The sequence below is a fragment of the Varanus komodoensis genome, unplaced genomic scaffold (assembly GCF_004798865.1).
Source record: "Varanus komodoensis strain SLA01 unplaced genomic scaffold, ASM479886v1 scaffold1, whole genome shotgun sequence".
In the NCBI taxonomy this organism is placed as follows: Eukaryota; Metazoa; Chordata; class Lepidosauria; order Squamata; family Varanidae; genus Varanus; species Varanus komodoensis.
In genome coordinates this window covers 111,825,391-111,844,999 of record NW_025335268.1, presented here as the reverse complement: position 1 = coordinate 111,844,999, position 19,609 = coordinate 111,825,391, and the positions used below count along the sequence as shown (strand labels likewise).

At 40.3% G+C, this 19,609-nt stretch overlaps 1 protein-coding gene across 2 annotated transcripts in view; it reads left to right on the top strand.

Annotated features, from left to right (window-relative positions):
* The window catches only part of NEGR1 (neuronal growth regulator 1), a 622,087-nt gene that overhangs the window by 412,555 nt on the left and 189,923 nt on the right, over positions 1 to 19,609 (top strand). For both annotated transcript variants that reach the window (XM_044440795.1, XM_044440784.1), the window contains exon 3: positions 11,951 to 12,076. In XM_044440795.1, the coding sequence (XP_044296730.1) occupies positions 11,951 to 12,076 (126 nt within the window). The remainder of the gene's footprint in view (positions 1 to 11,950; positions 12,077 to 19,609) is intronic.

Here is a 19,609-nt window from a genome sequence, read left to right as displayed (position 1 = left end):
CTGCTCTTCTTCAAACGAGAGTTTTAGTTATAAAATTGTTTGGACAGCAGGAGTTAAACAGCACGGTGGTGGAAGGGGAGTGATGAGAAAAATACCAGCAACACCAGCAGAAAATCAAACAGTAGTGTGGGAATATGGAACGCAATACTGCCAATCCAAGGTGGCTTCTCAGTTGTTGAAGCTTATATCTGGGAAAGAAGCCAGAACATGGATCAGATTTCCTAAAGGGGAGGAAAATTCACTAAAGTAGCTTCTTGTTTTCCCATCTAATGAACATAGGACGTTACCTTACATTCTCCCATCTAGCTCAGTACTGCTGACTCTGACTGGGAGACACTTTTTTTCCTAGTTTGCCTGAACATCAAAACTGGGATACTCTGCAAGCAAAGCAGGTGCTCTATCACTGAGCCATGGGTCCTCATATTCAAGGGATCAGTAGTTACAGAAATAGGTTTCTAGCACAGGGCTATGGCAGAGACATGCACATGAGTTTAAGCCTTGTAGATTCAAGGATCTCATTTAAATTAGACTTCATCTGTTTTTTACTGGTTGTAATGGTCTTCGTAGGCTGGTCTGCTTGAGAGAAATGCCAGTGGATACATACATAATCTACCATCAGAATGATCTATTTCGTGTGGATTGGAACAAGTTGTTTGCTGGTCTGAGAGAAGGAAGTAGAACCTTTTGAAACTAGCACAACATGGAGTAGATATTGTATGAAGAAGCATGAAAAATCATTCACACCATATACTGGGAATAATAAGCATGCTGTGAGGATCACACCTATGCTGCTAGTGGTGGTATGCTCTGTACAGAATTGAGAGCAGCTCTCAGACATAGAGAATTGGTTAGACTCATTATGGGAGCACTTAGGGCTTTCCTTTCTACACCAGTGCACCCATCTGAATTGAAAATAGATATTGAAAGAGAGTAAGTTTCTGCTACCAGCCAGATAAAAGATAATCCTAATCCTGTTTGCTTAAGACTACACAATGTTCTGACCATATCCTTTCTTGAGGCTAGTGCTCTACCTTTTCAGACTTATTTGGTATTTGTGAAACATGTATTTTTCACTTGCCCAAGCAAAATTTGATACTTACCACAGTCTGGCCCTTTTTGTCTTCTCTTACATCTCTATGATGTTATGGCTGCTATTTGTATATTGTAAGGTATTTCTGTTTGCATCTTGCCTTGGGATAGCACTGCTGTTGTTGCTCTAATGTCAAAGAACATTTTAAACATTGGAACACAATCATTAGGTAGAGTTGTAGGTAGCTCTGCAATCCAACCTTGAATTCTGTCGTTTGGGACTATCTTGCCTTCTTTGTTTGTTAATGATACACAAAAAGAAGTGCATAAACACATTTACCAGGCAGGGTTATAAGGTATATGAAGGAATTAAGCTGCTGAGAGACCAGTTACACAAGAATGAATACCTCTGCACAACCTGCCAAAGGCTGCTCCAGAATAGCCCTTCATCATTGCATTTAAAATAAACAAATAAATAAACAAAATCCTGCCTATAAGAAAATGAAAATACATTCTTGTGCAGTGCAGCATCTCCATGAACCTGTGGTAGAATAATGGATTCTTTTCATGAGGGAGTGAACACAAATATCCAGATGCTCAAATGACTAAGATTAAAATAGTTGTTTCCTGCCATATATGGGCTTCAATTTACATCACCTGGGAATCTCATAATATTTATTTTTGAATCTTTCCAGCTACTGCAGCTACAAAAATCTCATCTGGATACAGAGTCCTCAGCCAGCAAACCTAACATAGGATTTAGGTGCACATTTCAAATGCCTCAGCATTGTTTTACAGTGTGATATTCTACAGATGTTTGCATCCCATGTTGGGTTTGATGGAACTGGCTCTCAGGTAAACATTATATGGGATTTCAGCCAGCCTTAAAAACACCTTAAGAACAAGAAGTGATGTAGGTTGAATCAGCCCTGTGAAGCATCTTCTAGAAAAGCCTCAACACAATTCTTATGTCCATGCTCCTTTACAAGTAAGTATAGGAAATGTTAAATGTTTTACAGTAATTTTGAGGGGCTTAATTTATTGATTTATTTAATTATTTGTTTATTTTGCATTTAAACTTACATTCCACTTTATTAGTCCAAAGGCTATCTTATTTTCTGACTGACCGAAGTCATTTTTTTTTTCATTCTATTACTTACAGTATATCACAGAAGTAAGTACACCCCTCACATTTTGTAAATATTTTATTATATCTTTTCATGTGACAACAATGAAGAAATGACACTTTGCTACAATGTAAAGAGGTGAGTATACAGCTTGTATAATAGTGTAAATTTGCTGTCCCCTCAAAATAACGCAGCACATGGTCATTAATGTCTAAACCGCTGGCAACAAAAGTGAGTACACCCCTAAGTGAAACTGTCCAAATTGGGCATTATTAGTCATTTTCCCTCCCCAGTGTCATGTGACTCGTTAATGTTACAAGGTCTCGGGTGTGAATGGGGAGCAGGTGTGTTAAATTTGGTGTTATCACTCTCACTCTCTCATACTGGTCACTGGAAGTTCAACATGGCACCTCGTGGCAAAGAACTCTCTGAGGATCTGAAAAAAAGAATTGTTGCTCTACATAAAGATGGCCTAGGCTATAAGAAGATTGCCAAGACCCTGAAACTGAGCTGCAGCACAGGTTCCACTCAGAACAGGCCTCGCCATGGTCGACCAAAGAAGTTGAGTGCACGTGCTCAGTGTCATATCCAGAGGTTGGCTCTGGGAAATAGATGTATGAGTGCTGCCAGCATTGCTGCAGAGGTTGAAGAGGTGGTGGGTCAGCCTGTCAGTGCTCAGACCATACGCCACACACTGCATCAAATTGATCTGCGGGGCTGTCGTCCCAGAAGGAAGCCTCTTCTAAAGATGATGCACAACAAGCCCACAAACAGTTTGCTGAAGACAAACAGACTAAGGACATGGATTAGTGGAACCATGTCCTGTGGTCTGATGAGACCAAGATAAACTTATTTGGTTCAGATGGTGTCAATCGTGTGTGGTGACAACCAGGTAAGGAGTGCAAAGACAAGTGTGTCTTGCCTACAGTCAAGCATGGTGGTGGGAGTGTCATGGTCTGGGGCTGCATGAGTGCTGCTGGCACCGGGGAGCTACAGTTCATTGAGGGAACCATGAATCCCAACATGTACTGTGACACACTGAAGCAGAGTGTGATCCCCTCCCTTTGGAGACTGGGCCGCAGGGCGGTATTCCAACATGATAATGATCCCAAACACACCTCCAAGATGACCACTGCCTAGCTAAAGAAGCTGAGGGTAAAGGTGATGGACTGGCCAAGCATGTCTCCAGACCTAAACCCTATTGAGCATCTGTGGGACATCCTGAAACGGAAGGTGGAGGAGCACAAGGTCTCTTAACATCCACCAGCTCCGTGATGTCATCATGGAGGAGTGGAAGAGGACTCCAGTGGCAACCTGTGAAGCTCTGGTGAACTCCACGCCTAAGAGGGTTCAGGCAGTGCTGGAAAATAATGGTGGCCACACAAAATATTGACACTTTGGGCCCAATTTGGACAGTTTCACTTACGGGTCTACTCACTTTTGTTGCCAGCGGTTTTGACATTAATGGCTGTATGTTGAGTTATTTTGAGGGGACAGCAAATTTACACTGTTATACAAGCTGTATACTCACCACTTTACATTGTAGCAAAGTGTCATTTCTTCAGGGTTGTCACATGAAAAGATATAATAAAAATTTACAAAATGTGAGGGGTGTACTCACTTCTGTGATATACTGTACATCTACAGTCTCCACGAATATGCAACCATTGCATTGCACTGAACTCTTTTGTTCCCTACCTCTTTGAAAGTTGTTGACACAATTTTGGAGAATTTTTGGAAGTATACCATTGTGAAATAGAATTCTGTTTCAAATTACTTGTTTAGTACGCTGGTGCTTGTATCTTACTTTTGGGCTCATTCTTTTGGGCAGATTAAAGTCCTTTGTGACAGAAAAATGGCTCCCACGGCAGCCATTTTGTCATAATGCTGTCCAGGACAATTTCTCAAATGTCCATTTTCCCCACAGAGCGAAAGAGGTTGCCTACCCCTGGCCCAGGGGATACTGTACTTACTGATGGAAAAAACCACCCAGTTCCATATAATATGCACAGGAGTTGATTACTTTAACTGACTTGCAAGGGAAAGTTTATTCACCAGTAAATTGCAGATTGCTGCCTCATGTCTTAAAAAGATTATTTTAGAAAATGTCGGTGTTAAGTATGAAGAACTGTCCTTCAGACATTCATAGTTCCCCTATTTATTTCCCCACAGAAAATGATATTTAACATCAAGGTTTTGTATTTAAATATAAGAGCTTGAAAAACTCTACATTGATATAGTTTAGTCCATTTTGGACTATATAGGTCACAGCTGTTCAGTCTCTTCTTTGCCATAGAATAGATTTTTGCAGAATGAATTAGAGTAATGGATTCATTTCAGGGAGAATCTGATTAATAAATTATCCTTTTATGTGAAAATAATACTTCTGTGTGTTTCTAATCTTGAGAATGCTCTGCAATGTATGCATTCTGTTTGAGGTCGTTAAATGAACTGTATTAAGAGTGGATTATTGCCTTTGAGGGTTAGATGGTGACATATTTTGAAATATGTTTCTATTTTGGGGAAATGTACAAACTCATTTCAAACTGCAAGGCAGAGTAATATTATACTTGGCTGTTCTGGGAAATTGAAAAGCTGGATATTTTTCTTTCAGCTTCTCTCTGCCACCCCAAGCTGGTTTCAAAGGTTCTCTCTGTTAATTTAAAAATGAAAAAGGGAGAACTGAGGCAGACTTAATCATTCTTAGGCACACATCTAAGAACACTCATTTTAAAATGATTCTTTTAAAAAGACAGTACATGAAGCAAATCAAGGGTATGTCCCTCACATACCCACCTACCACCCTTCAGGACAAGATTTAAATTTGTCACTGGTAGGAATGGAATGAGGGTTGCCCAAATTATTTTACAAGATTGTTTTGCAGAAAGAATTCTGCCCCTGACCAAGGTGGAGCAGACAAAAATGGTACACCCTAAAAACAGACTGTTCAGTCTGCAAGGCTAATAGGCTTCCTGTCATTCCTGTCCCCACAAAAGTATACTTTGCTGTGGCCCAGAAACCAAGTAGGCAGCAGCCAAGGATGCACCATGGGTACTTTGACCAACTTCAGGACAAAGGGAGCCAGTATTGCCAGCAGGACTCAGAGGCTCAAAATATATCTGAGCAGTGCATCCATACTGCTAGCAATGGATATAAATCACAAGACTGCATGGGTTTGAGACATCTGGCACTCCTTCTTGTAATCTGCACTCTGTGAACATGGAAATTATAAATTGGAGTGCACTTCATCAGGATGGAAGCTCAATAGACAGCAGGCTCTGATCTGGGAGCCCTTTGTCTGTTGTAAGCAGGCAGAAGGAACTGCAGAGGCTTTTAAATTTCTGATCCCTTTCTAAATGCACATTTTTACTTAGACTCAGAGGATTGTCTAGCTATCCTTCCTTCCTGAAGGTGAAGGCTGGAACATTCTCTCCTTTCTCTTCACCTCATTAACTCCCTTTGCTCTTTGGATGTCATAGCAGGAAAACTGAAAGGGATATTTCCACAGTGCCTAGAAGGGTAGATAATTGGTGTGTATGCTGAGGAAGATCCATAATCAGATCTCCTGCTCTCTGTTGTAGCTCTGTCTATGGCTATGGAGATATCTACAGCATCCTATGACTCCCCAAATGCTACCACAAGAATGCTGTTAAGTTCTTCCATTACTTACACAGCAGTAAATACTATGTTTTACAGCACAGCGAGCAGTAAGTAATGCTCCAAGTGCTTCAACCCTCAGCATTCTTTACTATCTGCCCAGCTGGCAGGAGGATTCTGGACATTGAAGTCTTTCACATCTGAAGATTTGCCTTCTTCCATTGCTGTTCTACAGTGTTTACATAATGCAGTAACTTACAGCTTACTTTCCATATATGTGCACACTGTCTTTCAGCCCTAGTTCTTTAACTCAACAGAAAAGAAGCAGGGGTCAGTGCTATCCTTGTCTTTGTTAACTCATAACGTTCTTAAACTCTGAAGTTGTAATTCTGCCAATTAACCTATTGTAAAGTATAATTCAAATGGAGAGGTGTGATATTGTGTATGGTGAACCAAAAGTAAAACCAGCATTGTAAGTACTGAAGTATTGAAGCACTCTAATTTAGGAATGCATGCAGAATTTGACCTTTACTAATGCTTTCATGAATTAACCTGATCTGAAACTCCTAGATTAATAGAACTAAAGGTGGTCTTTCTAAATGTTCTGTTTCAGTTCTTCTTGCTGAAAAAAAAAAAAACATTTAGGGTACATATTTTAACTTACATTTAGAAATATGTATTTTATATTACATATTTAGAAAACATGTATATAAAAATTCAGTCTTTTTTTTAAAAAGGTGGAAAGCATATTATGCTTATCTTAGAGCTTGGCCCATTGAACTTAATGGGACTAACTATTGTGTTGCCATAAATAGGATCATGCTATAAACATGCATATTTAAATATGTCATTAAACATATTTTGTGTCTGTTTTAATTAACACATTAATGCAGAAATGAGATGAAATAGATTTATACATGAATGTGTATAAAATGGCATGGACCATAAAATATACTGATCTGCTTATTGCTGCATCGTTACACCAGGCCTGCTATACATTATAACAGTGCTATTAGTTCTTTTGAAACAGAATTGATCAATTGTAAACCACACCTAGTCATATTTATTCATAAACATGGAATTACTCAGCTTTCCCCTTTTCTTGCCAACATGTGTGTTATCTCAGCAACGATTGTCCTCCAATTTGTATGCCATTCAGCGTATTTCATCTAGCAATCTTTCTCATCATTCAGCCAAATCCACCACCTATACCACCCCATCATTTTCTCTAATCTGATTAAAGCCTATAGAAGAGAAAGATATCTTTGAACAGAGCTGGGTGGCCAGTGGCCCCTAGGTGTCCCAAGCATCAATGTTCCCACATATACAAAGGAAGAATATTGTGGCTAAGAAACTAAAGGAAAATGTGGTTGCATAAAGGTTAAGAGTGGCATCTGAATCTCCAAATATGCATGATCAAGAGGTTTAGGATGGAGTGCAGATATCTCTCCAACAGTAATAAAGAGTTCTGTTAAAAGAGGGAACATGTGTCCCCAAATGGGGAAGCCCCAGTTACACCTAAAGAAAGTTCCTTAGGTGAATTAAATATCTCCCAATGGTGCTTCTGCCAGAAGTGGGCTCCAAAAACACCTTCCTATCTTATGGATACAAAGCTTCCTTATTTCCTTGAGAAGCCCCAAGACTGGACCTCATAGCTATGCCAGATCGCAGCTAATTTCTCCACCAATTGTTTTAAATAGGGAGGGAACATTTAAAATAATAAAGAACCACCAGGCTAAACTCTAGAAAAGCTGCTTTACTTGACCTCAGCTGGAAATGGGTTGGCACTGCTTGGAACTGTCAAAAACCCAGTGCTTTGCTTCTGCCCTTTTTCTGCCAGGTATAAGTGAGCATAATATGTAAAACTCTGAATATTGTGATCTAAATTACAATTTCCAATCTTTGGATGCATGAGTGAATTTGTAAGTATCTTGTTTAAATTGGAATGGGATGTTAGTTATAAAACAGAATATTTGGTTCTGTTGTGGCCAGGTGTTGAGCTTAGCATATCAACAGATAATGAGGCCTTTCTTCCCGCTGGATACATGATATAGTGGAATCAATCCCTTTGCAATATGAAAACTCAAGAATATACATGTTACTAGTTCAGTTTTAGTACGTGAGTGGCATGCACAATTGCTTCAGACAGAAGGAAATTTTCCTGCAATGAGTTTGTATCAGTTGTGTTTCTAATACAGGTTGTGATTTGTGCATCTGCTGTGATTTTTTTTTTTTTCAGACAAGGCAAGAAAAGTTTTCTCTCATAGCAAAAATCTAACAAAACAGTCAAAGGCTTGTGTCTGCTCTGTCCACAGGATATTCAACATATTTCTCCTGTGCTTTTGATTTGCATCACTTAGAGAACATATGCCTTGCAGCATCTGCTTTTTCCCAAAGCTCATGCTGAATGCATGTTTTCATTTTCTCTGTCTGCACTTCTAGAGTTATGCTGACTTCTCTGCCAGAGCAGGTTTTAACTGGTTGGTGCTGTTCAATTATTTTTTGGATGATTAATAGGTTTTTAAGCTGTAATAGATGCGTTGTTATATTTTAAATATAGTGTTGTATTTTTCTCTCTATTTTATTATTGTTTGCTGCCTGTTTGAGTGTAAAGGTGATACAATGTGCAATCAATCAATCAATGCATCAATCTGTCTATCAATCAGAGTGACTAAGAACTCCAGCTGGTGAAAAATTCAGCAGTCAGAGTAGACTCAAAGCCTGTCTGAATAAAAATTACTTTGCATAGCAGCAGGAGGGCTGCAGAGATGAAGCTAACACAGCCTTCCTTGGCAGGGTGTTCCACAGCCTGGGTGCAGCTTCCAGAGAGGCAGGCTCTGTGCTATGTGCCAAATGTTCCTCCAGCTTTGGCAAGATGGAAAGACAGGCTCTTCCCAAGGGTGCTAAAGCCTAAGGTGGCTTATGAGAGAGAATTCAGTCTTTCACGCAGCCTGATTTAAAGTCATGGAGGGTTTTACTGGTCATAGGCAGCACTTTGAATTGTGCCTGAAAAGAGACCAGTATACAGCAAAGCTGTTGTCACGTGCTCCCTGTAACTGGTCCCAGCTCAGCAGAGCCTCTACAGCATTCTGGTCCAGTTGAACATTTTCCAAAGGCAGCCACACATTGAGTGTGCTACCACAGTCCAAATGAGATGTAGCTAAGGCATGCGTTGCCATGGCTAAATCATAAATGTCTAGGAAAAGGTTATTTGGCAAACTGTCCGAAGCTGTGCAAATGCCCTGTTAGCTACTGCCAAAACCTGAATATCAAGGTTTAGTGCCAAATGCAAGTACACATCTGTGAACCTGAGTCTTCAAAGGGAATAGAACGGAACAGAACAATACAGAAGTAGAGTTGGTGGGGACCTATAAGGCCATTGAGACCAAGCCACTGCTCTGCTTCCACATATGGTCACCCATCCAGCTGCAGGCCAGGACCTTGCCAGCTTAGCAAAGGAGTATAATACCATCCAACATAATTTGAATCTCTGCTCCCTGGTCTTCCATTCTTTGTCTCTCTTTCTCTTCTGCCTGCTTCTATTTCCCACTCCGTATTCCTGCTCTGTATATGAGTGCAATGCTGGGGTGGTGGATGGGAGTTGCTGGAGAGCAGCTGAAGTGTTTGATGGAAGTGGAGCATTTGGAGTCACAAAACCAGAGATCTGCATGGGGGAAATGCTGTAATCATAACAAGAGCCTTGCTGCATCACACCAATGGCCAACCAGCATTTTGCTCCTTTCAGTGGCAAGGTGAATGATCTCAGCAATCTGAGAAACCGGGCATGATGTCAACAGCTCTTTCCTGTTGTTCATACTTCCAGAGACTGGTACTCAGAAGCAAACTGCCTCTAAACATGGAGATTCCACTGTGACTTGTGGTGAAAGCATGGAGTGAAGGCAGCAGAAAAGAAGACATAGCCTTACATTTGTATATGACAAAGGCACTTATGTGACTGCTTCAACCTGGCAACAATCTAGACTCTGGTCTCCTAAGGGCTTCAGTAGGAATAAATGTGGTGTTGCGCAGCTTGGTACCTCTGAGTGTTTACTGTGTCATTTGTTCTTATGCTGCACTTGAAATGTTAGTCTCCTCAGGAAAAAATCAATCACTGAAATTGTGGTCACATGTAAACAATTTGTTTTGTACAAATAAACAGGAAATGTTTGTCAAATCCTACTCCCATATCTGGGAAACAGTCTGGAGCAATTCACCTCCTATCTACTGAGGAACAGAGGGGGTTTTTTTATACCTGGTGTAGTTTGTTTGGTTGTTTGTTTAAGAAAAGAAAGTGTTGAAATGTGACTTTTCAAGGATCCCATGCTAGGTGTGTGATGTCTCTAGACCAAGTTCAATAAGCATTCCATGCTCTCTTTTCCATCCTGCAAGTCTGCCTTGAATTGATTGGTATGTGTTTGTGCAGTCTTGCCACAGTTCTTGTGAAAGAAAGGTGGTTAGAATTATTTCCATGTAATTTTTATAGAGCTGTTTGACCAGTCTGACCTGACACATATCATTTCTATAACTTGAACCAACAGTTTGCCATGATTCATACAAGACATAGTATATGGATTTCTATGTGGAAGGTATGATGCATAAAGCAGAGAGATGGGAAGATAAGCCAGGTACTATGGCATGTAGACATGGTAGAGGACAAGTCTGGGGACAGCAGAAAAGAGGCTAAGTGTCACAGGCTAAGGAAATGGGATCTCAGAAGAAACCAAAATGGAAGTAAGACTGTTCAGGGCCTAGAAGATTCATTAGTGATTCATCAGGTAGAACTGACATTTGGGTTCCTAACAGTACAAACTTTTATAAATCAGTCATCACAGTAAGATCTCTTGTAATAATGTAGCTGGTGTAGAAGGTTTTGTTTAAAAGAAATAAAGAGTTTCACAGTAAAAAACTATAAATGACCTGAAAAAGTTTATTCCTAATAAGACTTAGGGCCAATTTAACTGTGGAGACCAGCAAGAAAGTGGACTACTATCAGTGTTTGTTCACAAGGAGTAGGGACTTATTTATTGTAATACACACTGTATGAGATGCTTGCCCACATAAAACCCAAGCAAAGAGCTCCTTTGTAGTTTCCTGGATACTAATTGAGGTCTTCCTATGAGCACAGGCCTCTGGCAACTAAATGCTGGATTCTTTTTTGTGATTCTAAATGACTTGACTTGCAGAACTTTGTCATTAGTTTCATGCTTGTTTTTACTTACTACTATTCAACTGCTTTGTGATCTTTTGTGGCGGAAATGTATATGCAATAGTAAATGAACAAGCAGTTGTTCATGTCACAGCCTCATATCTTAGACTGTAGAAAACCTACAGTGAATCTCAGATTTCAGAATAATGGTATTGAAATAAATTGATTGAACTAACACAAATAACTAAGGACATGATTGATAGAACAAGGTCTCTCTAGAAGCAGTGTGGTAGCAGATGGGAACACCCAGGTTCAGACCCCGCAGAGTTTGAAACATAGCAGCTGACTGGACCAGAAAATATCTCTCTGTCTAACCTCTCTCACACTGCTGTTATAAAGATAAAATGAGGAAATAATCCTGCACTGTTCATGAGGGAAAGAAATTAAATATGAAGTTAAGAAATAAATAAATGCACTAGGTGTAGTGCATGAATTCTACAAACACAGCAGTCCTAGGGCATGGCCTGAAGACACATGAGGCAACCAACTTGTTGAAGCTAAACAGGTCTGTGTCTGGCCAGTTTCTGGATGGGAGACCAGCTGGAAATCTCATGCAACTTCCTTGAGCTCCATGATAAAAGAAAGGAATGGAGCATGCAGGGAAACCCACTTGATCCTGATAAATTTGAAACCACCTCAGTTGATACAGTGCAGTTCTGTACAGCTCAGAAAGGACCTCCATCAAGTTCAACAGCACTGACTCTCAGGAACGTGTATAAAGAATTGCAGCCTGAATGTTGCATCCACCAAAAAGAAACAAGAAAACCCATCAGGGGCATTACAAGAATGCTACTTTGTTATAATATTTCCTCTGCTCAAATCAAGCATTTCAATTTGAACTCAAAGAATACAATTGCATGAAAAGGGTAGCTGTTATTTGGGATTAATGCAGACCAAAGTGATATGACGTTGACATCTTTTAAATTCATCAGGTTAATGTGGTTTCATACATTAAGGGAATTATTAACTCTTTTTTATTCTTTCATTTCAGTTTCTCCAAAGATAAGTCATATCTCAAATGATATTGTGGTGAATGAAGGAAACAATGTCACACTGGCTTGCTTGGCTACAGGGAAACCAGACCCTTCCATTTCCTGGAGACATCTCTCTCCGTCAGGTATGTCCAAATTTGGTCTGCTTTTTGGATATAACCTTTCCTATTATTGCCATTGTTTTGCTTCTACATACAGAGCTAGAAAAATCCCAAGTGCATCCAAAACCAGGATTTGTGATATTGGTACCCAAATACTTTATCTAGAAAGAGAGAGAAAGAGAGAGAGAGATCGATCTCAAAACCAAGTTACTATCAGTAACTGAATGACAGCCCCTGAAATCAAAGACTGAGGAACAGCAGCCAGGAACTTTATAATATTTTCATATTTTGTTTTGGACTTAAAGCTCTGGGTTGTGGTGCACAAAATTTTTGTGAGGAGTTCATTATTAATTTGTCTGTGGACAGATAAAATAAAAAATGTTAGAAGGAAAGTAGGGGTACATTTTCAGATGATGTTGCACCTTGAAAAGAAGAACTAAAAAAGATCTCAAGCCTCTTCATGTGTACATGCTCCACACACACATCCAAACCCATGACATATGACACACAGACTGGATATTTTCCAAAAGTATTTCCTTCCCTTAGACTTCAAGCAACAGAGAGGAACTGATCCAATCAGCTGGTTTTGCATCTAAAAAAGAGGTGGAGACTTTGCCCAGTTGCTGTGGGGCGGGGGGGGGGGAGAATTGCTTTCTCCTTCAAGAAGCAGCTGTAAGCTGCCTATATGCTTTGGCTACTGGGCAGTATGGAAATACAACAACTGGGCAGCCGCATGGCATGAATAATGGAGATATTCTTCCTTGTCTCCCAAGACTTAAATGTTCGACAGGACTTGGAGAGGAGAGAAGTGATCTTTGGAGGTGCACACACTGGCAGAACAGTACTGGTTAAAGAAGTTTCTTACACAGGAGTCAAGCCCAAGCAGGCTGAGCAACTGCTCTTGATTATTAAACCCTCTTCTTTTAGTTGCTGTATTCCCCTTCACCAGAAACACTGCCAGTGTATTTTAGCTTGAAGATCTTCATTCCAAAATCTAAGCCTTCGGTGAGACATTCCAAGAATAAAGAATGGGGCAGTGGGGAAAGCAGGCAGCAGTGGTGTAGTAAGCCGTGAATCTATCAAATTTTGTTGTTGTGTGCCATCAAGTCTTCTCTAATTTATGACTGGAAGCCCTCCAGAATGTCCTGTCTTTGACAGCCCAGCTTAGCTTGTGTAAACTGAAGGGGGTAGCTGCCTTTATGGAGTCAGTCCATCTCCTAGTTGGTCTTCCTTTTCTTCTTCTGCTCTCAACTTTCCTGAGCATGATTGTCTTAACCATGAGGTTTTGCCTTCTCGTGATGTGCTCAACATATGACAGTCTCAGTTTTGCCCTTTTTTGCTTCTAGGGAAAGCTCTTGCTTGATTTGATCTAGGCCCCATTTGTTCATCTTTCTGTCAGCGAAGGTATTCACAAAGCTCTCCTCAAGAACCATGTTTCAAATGCATCAAATGTTATTGATCAGGAAGAGGTTAAAGCCAGGTGAAGGGGTATGGCCACTTCTGAAATTCTAGAGGGCTGGATTATGACCCCAGGAACACCAGACTTTGCCCCTGGGCCTGATGTTCTCTACCCCTGGCCTGAAGAAAATGGGTGGATATGCCAGGCAGAAAAAGAGCTAGAGGTACTGCTTCCTTTCCACTTCAGCATTGCTGAGCCTTGGTCTGTGCTTTGCTTCCTGAACATGCATCGTCGTGACACTGTGTCCACATTTACTTGGGAAATTGTGCTGCTGTGTCTTTTCTGTAGTACACCCTCATCTCTGGAATAGATTGTCACTCTATGAGACCCATTACTGTGTCAGGAAATCCTGGTTTAGCAGAACAGGAGAATGTATACTCAGATCCACAGGGGAGACACCTTTGTCTTGAATCTCAGCAGGTTTATTGGTGAGGACACCCAGCTAATCCTTCTGAAGAGACAAACCTAAACTAGCAATGCCAGGTAGCCAGTATGCCCACTGACTACAAGTTCCCTGAGCATATACAAAATGTTTTATAGGCTATGAGTCATGCACACAGAAGCGGAGTCGATGATGAGGGAAGAATAGGTATATTTTGAGAGACAATACAAGGATAAACAGAACAATATGAGTAAACAGATGAGTTATAATATAATGTTACAATAAATATCAGTGATTAACAGAGTACTGAAATGGCAAATAGTAAGGCACATGAATCATAACTGATCCTGGGTGTGGGTTTTGACATACAAAAGCAAGTAATTTCATAAGAACAGGAAAATCTAGTCAGGGAAGAGGATGCAAAGTTTCAATTGATGTGTAAAACAGAAGTCCAGAAATGTAACAAGTAGCAGGAACCCATAACAGGCAACAGACAACTGCATTCCAGAAAGGATTAACATTTGCACCAATATAGCAACTGCCCTGGGTGGGCAGAAAACCTCAGTCTCTGAAAGGAACAGATGAATAATAAAGCCTCTGGAGTTGTGGCCTTTTTCCAGGGAAAAAGAGCCTAGCTGAAATTTCTGGTACTTTCCAGGAAAGAGGAAAGGGGATACTGCAGGTTTGATTTTATATCACAAAGGCATATATAAGCAACCTTTTTCTATAAAGATTTATTTGGATTTTCCCGACAACTTCAAGCTTTGCAGAATGACCTGGAGTCTCTCTAACCTTTTCCTGATTATGTTCATTGGCTGTTCTGTATTTTTTCTATTTTAGTACTGTCTAGCATACATGTTTTATTGCTGATATTTCTTGATTTTATTACTTTTTATCATTGTATGCTTTTTACTCTATGGAATTGGAAGCATTCTTGATCTGAAAGGCAGCTTAGAAATATTTAAAATTTTAAAAACACAAAGAAATAGTTCAGGTGAGTCGTCAGTATCCAGATACTGTAGAACAGCAGCATGTGCGTGCAGGTGTTGGAGTCACATCCTACCATGCCTAAAAGTATTGCTAATCAGCACTTTGCTTTATGGAGAAGGGCTTGAAAGAATTACTAATACTGACCTTTCAAAGAGCAACAATTAAACCTTTTTAAGTGACCACCAAGGGAGTAGAAAATCAGTTACATCATAAAGGTGGTCTTTAACTAAATGTCAAACAAAATTGTGTTGAGAACCTTGGGGAGTGTTCAGAGTGGGAGCCTATGACATGAGCTCACCTAACGGCAATATAGGAGCTTGTGTTCATTGTTAAAACGACATTAGCAGAACCCTGCTGCCACCTTGCAGCTTCAAGACAAAGAGAAATGTAGGGTTTCCCCCAGCAACTGGATCTCTGATGAAGCCTGCACAGTACTCAAGACTTTCCATAGTTATAATTCAATTAAAGCTGTGCTCAGTTCCTAAACACACACTTTTAGAATAAGGCAGTGGATATAATTGGTGGAAAAGAATGCCAATTAAATTCTTGTTAATGTTCTTACCAATGAAGGCAAACTACCGATTCCAACATTTAGGAAAAACAAATGAATTTCCTAGATCTTAAGTCTGCTGGGTGTTTGAAAATTCCTTCATGTAGAAAATGTTCCTGCAAGTTGAAAGCTAGTACATCAGAAACGAGGAGTTTGTCTTCATGTTCTCTCTGGCATGTTTATTAGGTTTCCACATGCAGGGCCGTGATGCAACTTGCTGTTTCCCCCACCCCCAACACACTCACTTTCTGGAAACAGTAGCAGGATCCATTGGTAACCACCTTCATCTTTCATGTGTGTCATTTCCTTGCTCAGTCTCTGTGCCTTTATCCTCAGGGCCCACATCCAGGTCACTATATTCCCCTTGGGTATCTGGTTGTCTTTCACCTGCGATTCACAGAAGATACCCAGTTTCTCACACTCTAGGGCCCTTCCACCACATGGCTTCTACACACACCTGCCGCAGGTTAACTGGGGTGATTGCTTCCAAAGATGGCCGCATTCCTTCTCTTAGTCACCCACTCTCACAACAGAGGTTAGCAATAAAACAAAACAAGTTTATTTCTACAGATTTAAACAAATGATGAATTCTGGTGCTTGCCTATCTTAAAATAGTTACCAACTCACATAATGCAGAGAAAGAAGTGTGAAGGTGATCTTTGTTTTCACCCTACAGTTTTCACTAGACGGGCTTTGTTTTGGGGGTGTTTTATTTAGGAAGGGAAAGATGGAAGAGGCTCAGGGTAATTCAGACTCCTTCCCTTCCTGCCCACTGAACAGCCCTTTTCCCCTCCAAGGTTGGGGATCACAAAAGCTTGGTGGGATGAAAGGCAAGATTGGAATGTAAACATAGAGGGGTATCACCTGTTTAGAAAGGACAGAAAGAGAAAGAGGGGTGGGGTCGTAGCTTTATATGTCAGGGAAGAATAACAGTCAAGTCACATATATAACACACACATACAGCTTATTGTTAAGGAATTGATAATTAATGATAATGGGGCAAGTTAGGAAATGGCAGTCCAAGAAACTGTCCAGGCCAATGCACATACACTGCTGTCAAACTGTGGGATTCACTACCACAAGATGTAGAGATGGTCATTGCTTTGGATGGTTTCAAAGGAGGAGAAAGCTATCCACAGCTACTGAAGGCCAAAGGCTACATGCTGCCTCCATTACCAGAGGCAATATGTCTACATCTGTTTGTCTTTGATAAATACAGAGAGATTTTCAATTAGGTTTCATGAACTACCTTACAGCGTGCAAATGATCTCACTGTAGTTCTAGTGGAATGTCAAGCAGCAGTGATAATGATGCTGATTTCAAGACAGACCCAAAACACGAAAGGTGTACAGAACTTGTGAAATGTTCTCCTTGACAACCTCAAGGAAACTGTTTTATTGTAGTCCTCTGTTGTTTAATATGGAAGAGAGCCATGGTATATTTTACAAGGTACTTAATTTTTGTTAGCCACCTTGAGTACTGTTCAGTGGAAAGGCAGTGTATAGATAGAACATCATCATCATCGTAATCATGATAATCAAGGTGTTAGATTCAGAGAAGCTACATCATTATATAAGCACTATATAAGCACTAGTCCAAAGATGAGCAACAAGTGGCCATGGACTGTATGTACTCCCATCTGTATGTATTCTTCCTCTGCTGCTGCTCCTGCCACCTCCCATCGCTACACTGAGATAGATGGCTGCAGAAAAAAATGTGTTTCAAACAGTATTGAAAATAAGCTAAATTTGGTTTATTGCATAGTGGTCTGCTGCTACATTCAATAGCAAATGCTTTTCTTTGTTTTTTTCCCCCGGGGGGGGGGCATATTTCAGGAGTGCAGCCCTTGGAGATGTGTAAGCATCCGTGGGATGAAAAGTGGCCACCAGACTGCCCCAGTGCTTACAAACCCAACAGTAGAAGATTGTCTTTATATGATTGCTTGGCAGTCTGATGTGGTTAAATTCCTAGGTCACTTTCTAACATAGACAACATTATACTGAGGCAAAGTAATTTACTGGTAGATGCTTTATACAGAAAAAATATATTTGCAAAGAAGCTGTAAAAACAGAACTCTCTGATCTGATTAAATTTTGTGATAGGTAATAAAATAACTTGTTTATTGAAAAATGTGTAGGGCATTTGTTATGCAGTATGCATTTGATTCTGCAGCTTGATGAACTAAGGTTCATTTGCACATCTTGTTTTCCTTCAGTTTTTACCTGTAATTCACAGCAGAACTCGTATAATTACAAAGACTTGTTCTGTAATAGGGCACATGCTTTGCATGCATAAGGTCCCAGGTTTAGAGTCTAAGAAAACAGTTTGAAGAACTTCAGGTAGATGTCCTGTAAAATATCTGTGCCTGGAGATAAGAAAAAGGTTGCACAGCTGGGTCAGTATGAATTTGTACCATCTTGCCAGCTAACATTAGATCAATACAGTCTCTCTATAGTGTTCTACATCTACGAGACTATTGGAACATTTGTAGCACTATATGATTCATGCTTAATTGGAAACAAGTCTCATTTCGTTGAACTCATGATTACCTGGGACCTACTCTTAAGTAAGCATGAGTAGGTTCCGGCATAGTATATAGGACTTTGCAATGAATCAATACCATTAGATCTGGCAGTACTGTGATCATGTGATTGCCCCTTGCCGATGGGGTAGAGTCATTTAAGCATTATTCTAGCCAACTTCCTTCCGTCTGTCCGTCCTTCCTTCCTAAAATTTCCTGTAGTAGGATTCCTGAGTAGTTCAGCTCAGAGACATTCAGCTTAGAAAAAGGTTAAAATTCTACAGCCTTTTGATCAGAGGTGGGGCAATTCTGATTCTCCAGAAATTGTGTGCTTTCAACCTCCATTCACTCCACCCAGAGTGGATAATGAGTAGGGATTATGGGAGTTGCAGTCCACTAGCCACTAGAGGTCACCAATTCCTCAATCCATGCTTTAGGTAGACATTTGCCCAGTTTACAGGTAATCTCAAAACATGATCTGATATGACATCAGTGCGCCTCAGACTTGTGTGTTCCTTCCTTAGTCTTCTCACATGCTTTAGTTTTCTCCCTGACTCAAGGGAAACTCATTTGGATTTAAAAACAAACCATGTATAAGCAACTTATATAAGCTCATCTAACTTGATTGGCCTGTGGCTTTGATGGCCTTTACCACAAAATCTTTCTGTGCCATTTCTATGGAGTGGGCTGGGGACACTGTATGGTTTCTATCTACAGTCAGAGTTGGTTTCAGAGGATGGTATTGGGATGTGCACTTCCGGCCTCATGCTTGGAAGCAGTGGATTGAATGAAAGCCAAAGCCAGACAAGATAGAAGCAATGTAGCTGGATGGTTCCTGGATCCAAGAAATGGGTCTGTTGCTGCTCGCCTGCTAAAGGAACAGAAGTTTATTTCAGGGCTGCTCCTTAATCCATCTCTGTCACTGGTGGCTTAGTTACTTATTATTTCATTTTTAAATCACCCAATATCCAAGGACAGTTAACAAAGGTTAAGAACAGAGAGACAACAAAAATTAACATAAAACCATAGTCCCAATGACTCGGAATGCCTTTTAGCCAGTTACAGGCATTCCTGGACTGTGTTAGCTTGGCCGTGGTGTTTCAGGTACTGGCATTCTCCAGACTGGATTATTGTAATGTGCTCTATGGCACAGCCAAACTCTGTGTGTGCTTGGCACAGAATTTGGAGCAGAATGCAGCTATGAGGTTGATAGGGGCCTTCTTTTGAGAACAGGTTACGTCTCCTTAAGAGGAGAATTTGTTGTGTTTCTGCATCACCCTGAGGTTTACCTTATCAGTACTAGCAAAGGTGCATTTATTTATTTAGTGCTGTAGCACCTACCCTTTGCAATGTCCTTCTTGTGGACTTCAGGCAGGCACCTACACTAATAAATTCAAGACATCTTTTTTTTTCTTTACTCAGGTTTCCCTTGTAGTCTGACTCAGTTACAATTTGTGTGTTGCTCAACAGAAATTATAATTTTGTTGCTGTGTTCACCTATTAATTCATTTTGCTTAAAAGCAGCATGAAAAAAATAAAAGCAAGCAAGCAGTGATTGAGAAATTCATAAAAATTTGGTCAGTTAAACGGGAGCAGCCCTCCATTAGGTAGAATAAGACACCACATCAGAAAACAGATTTTTGGTCTCATGAAAA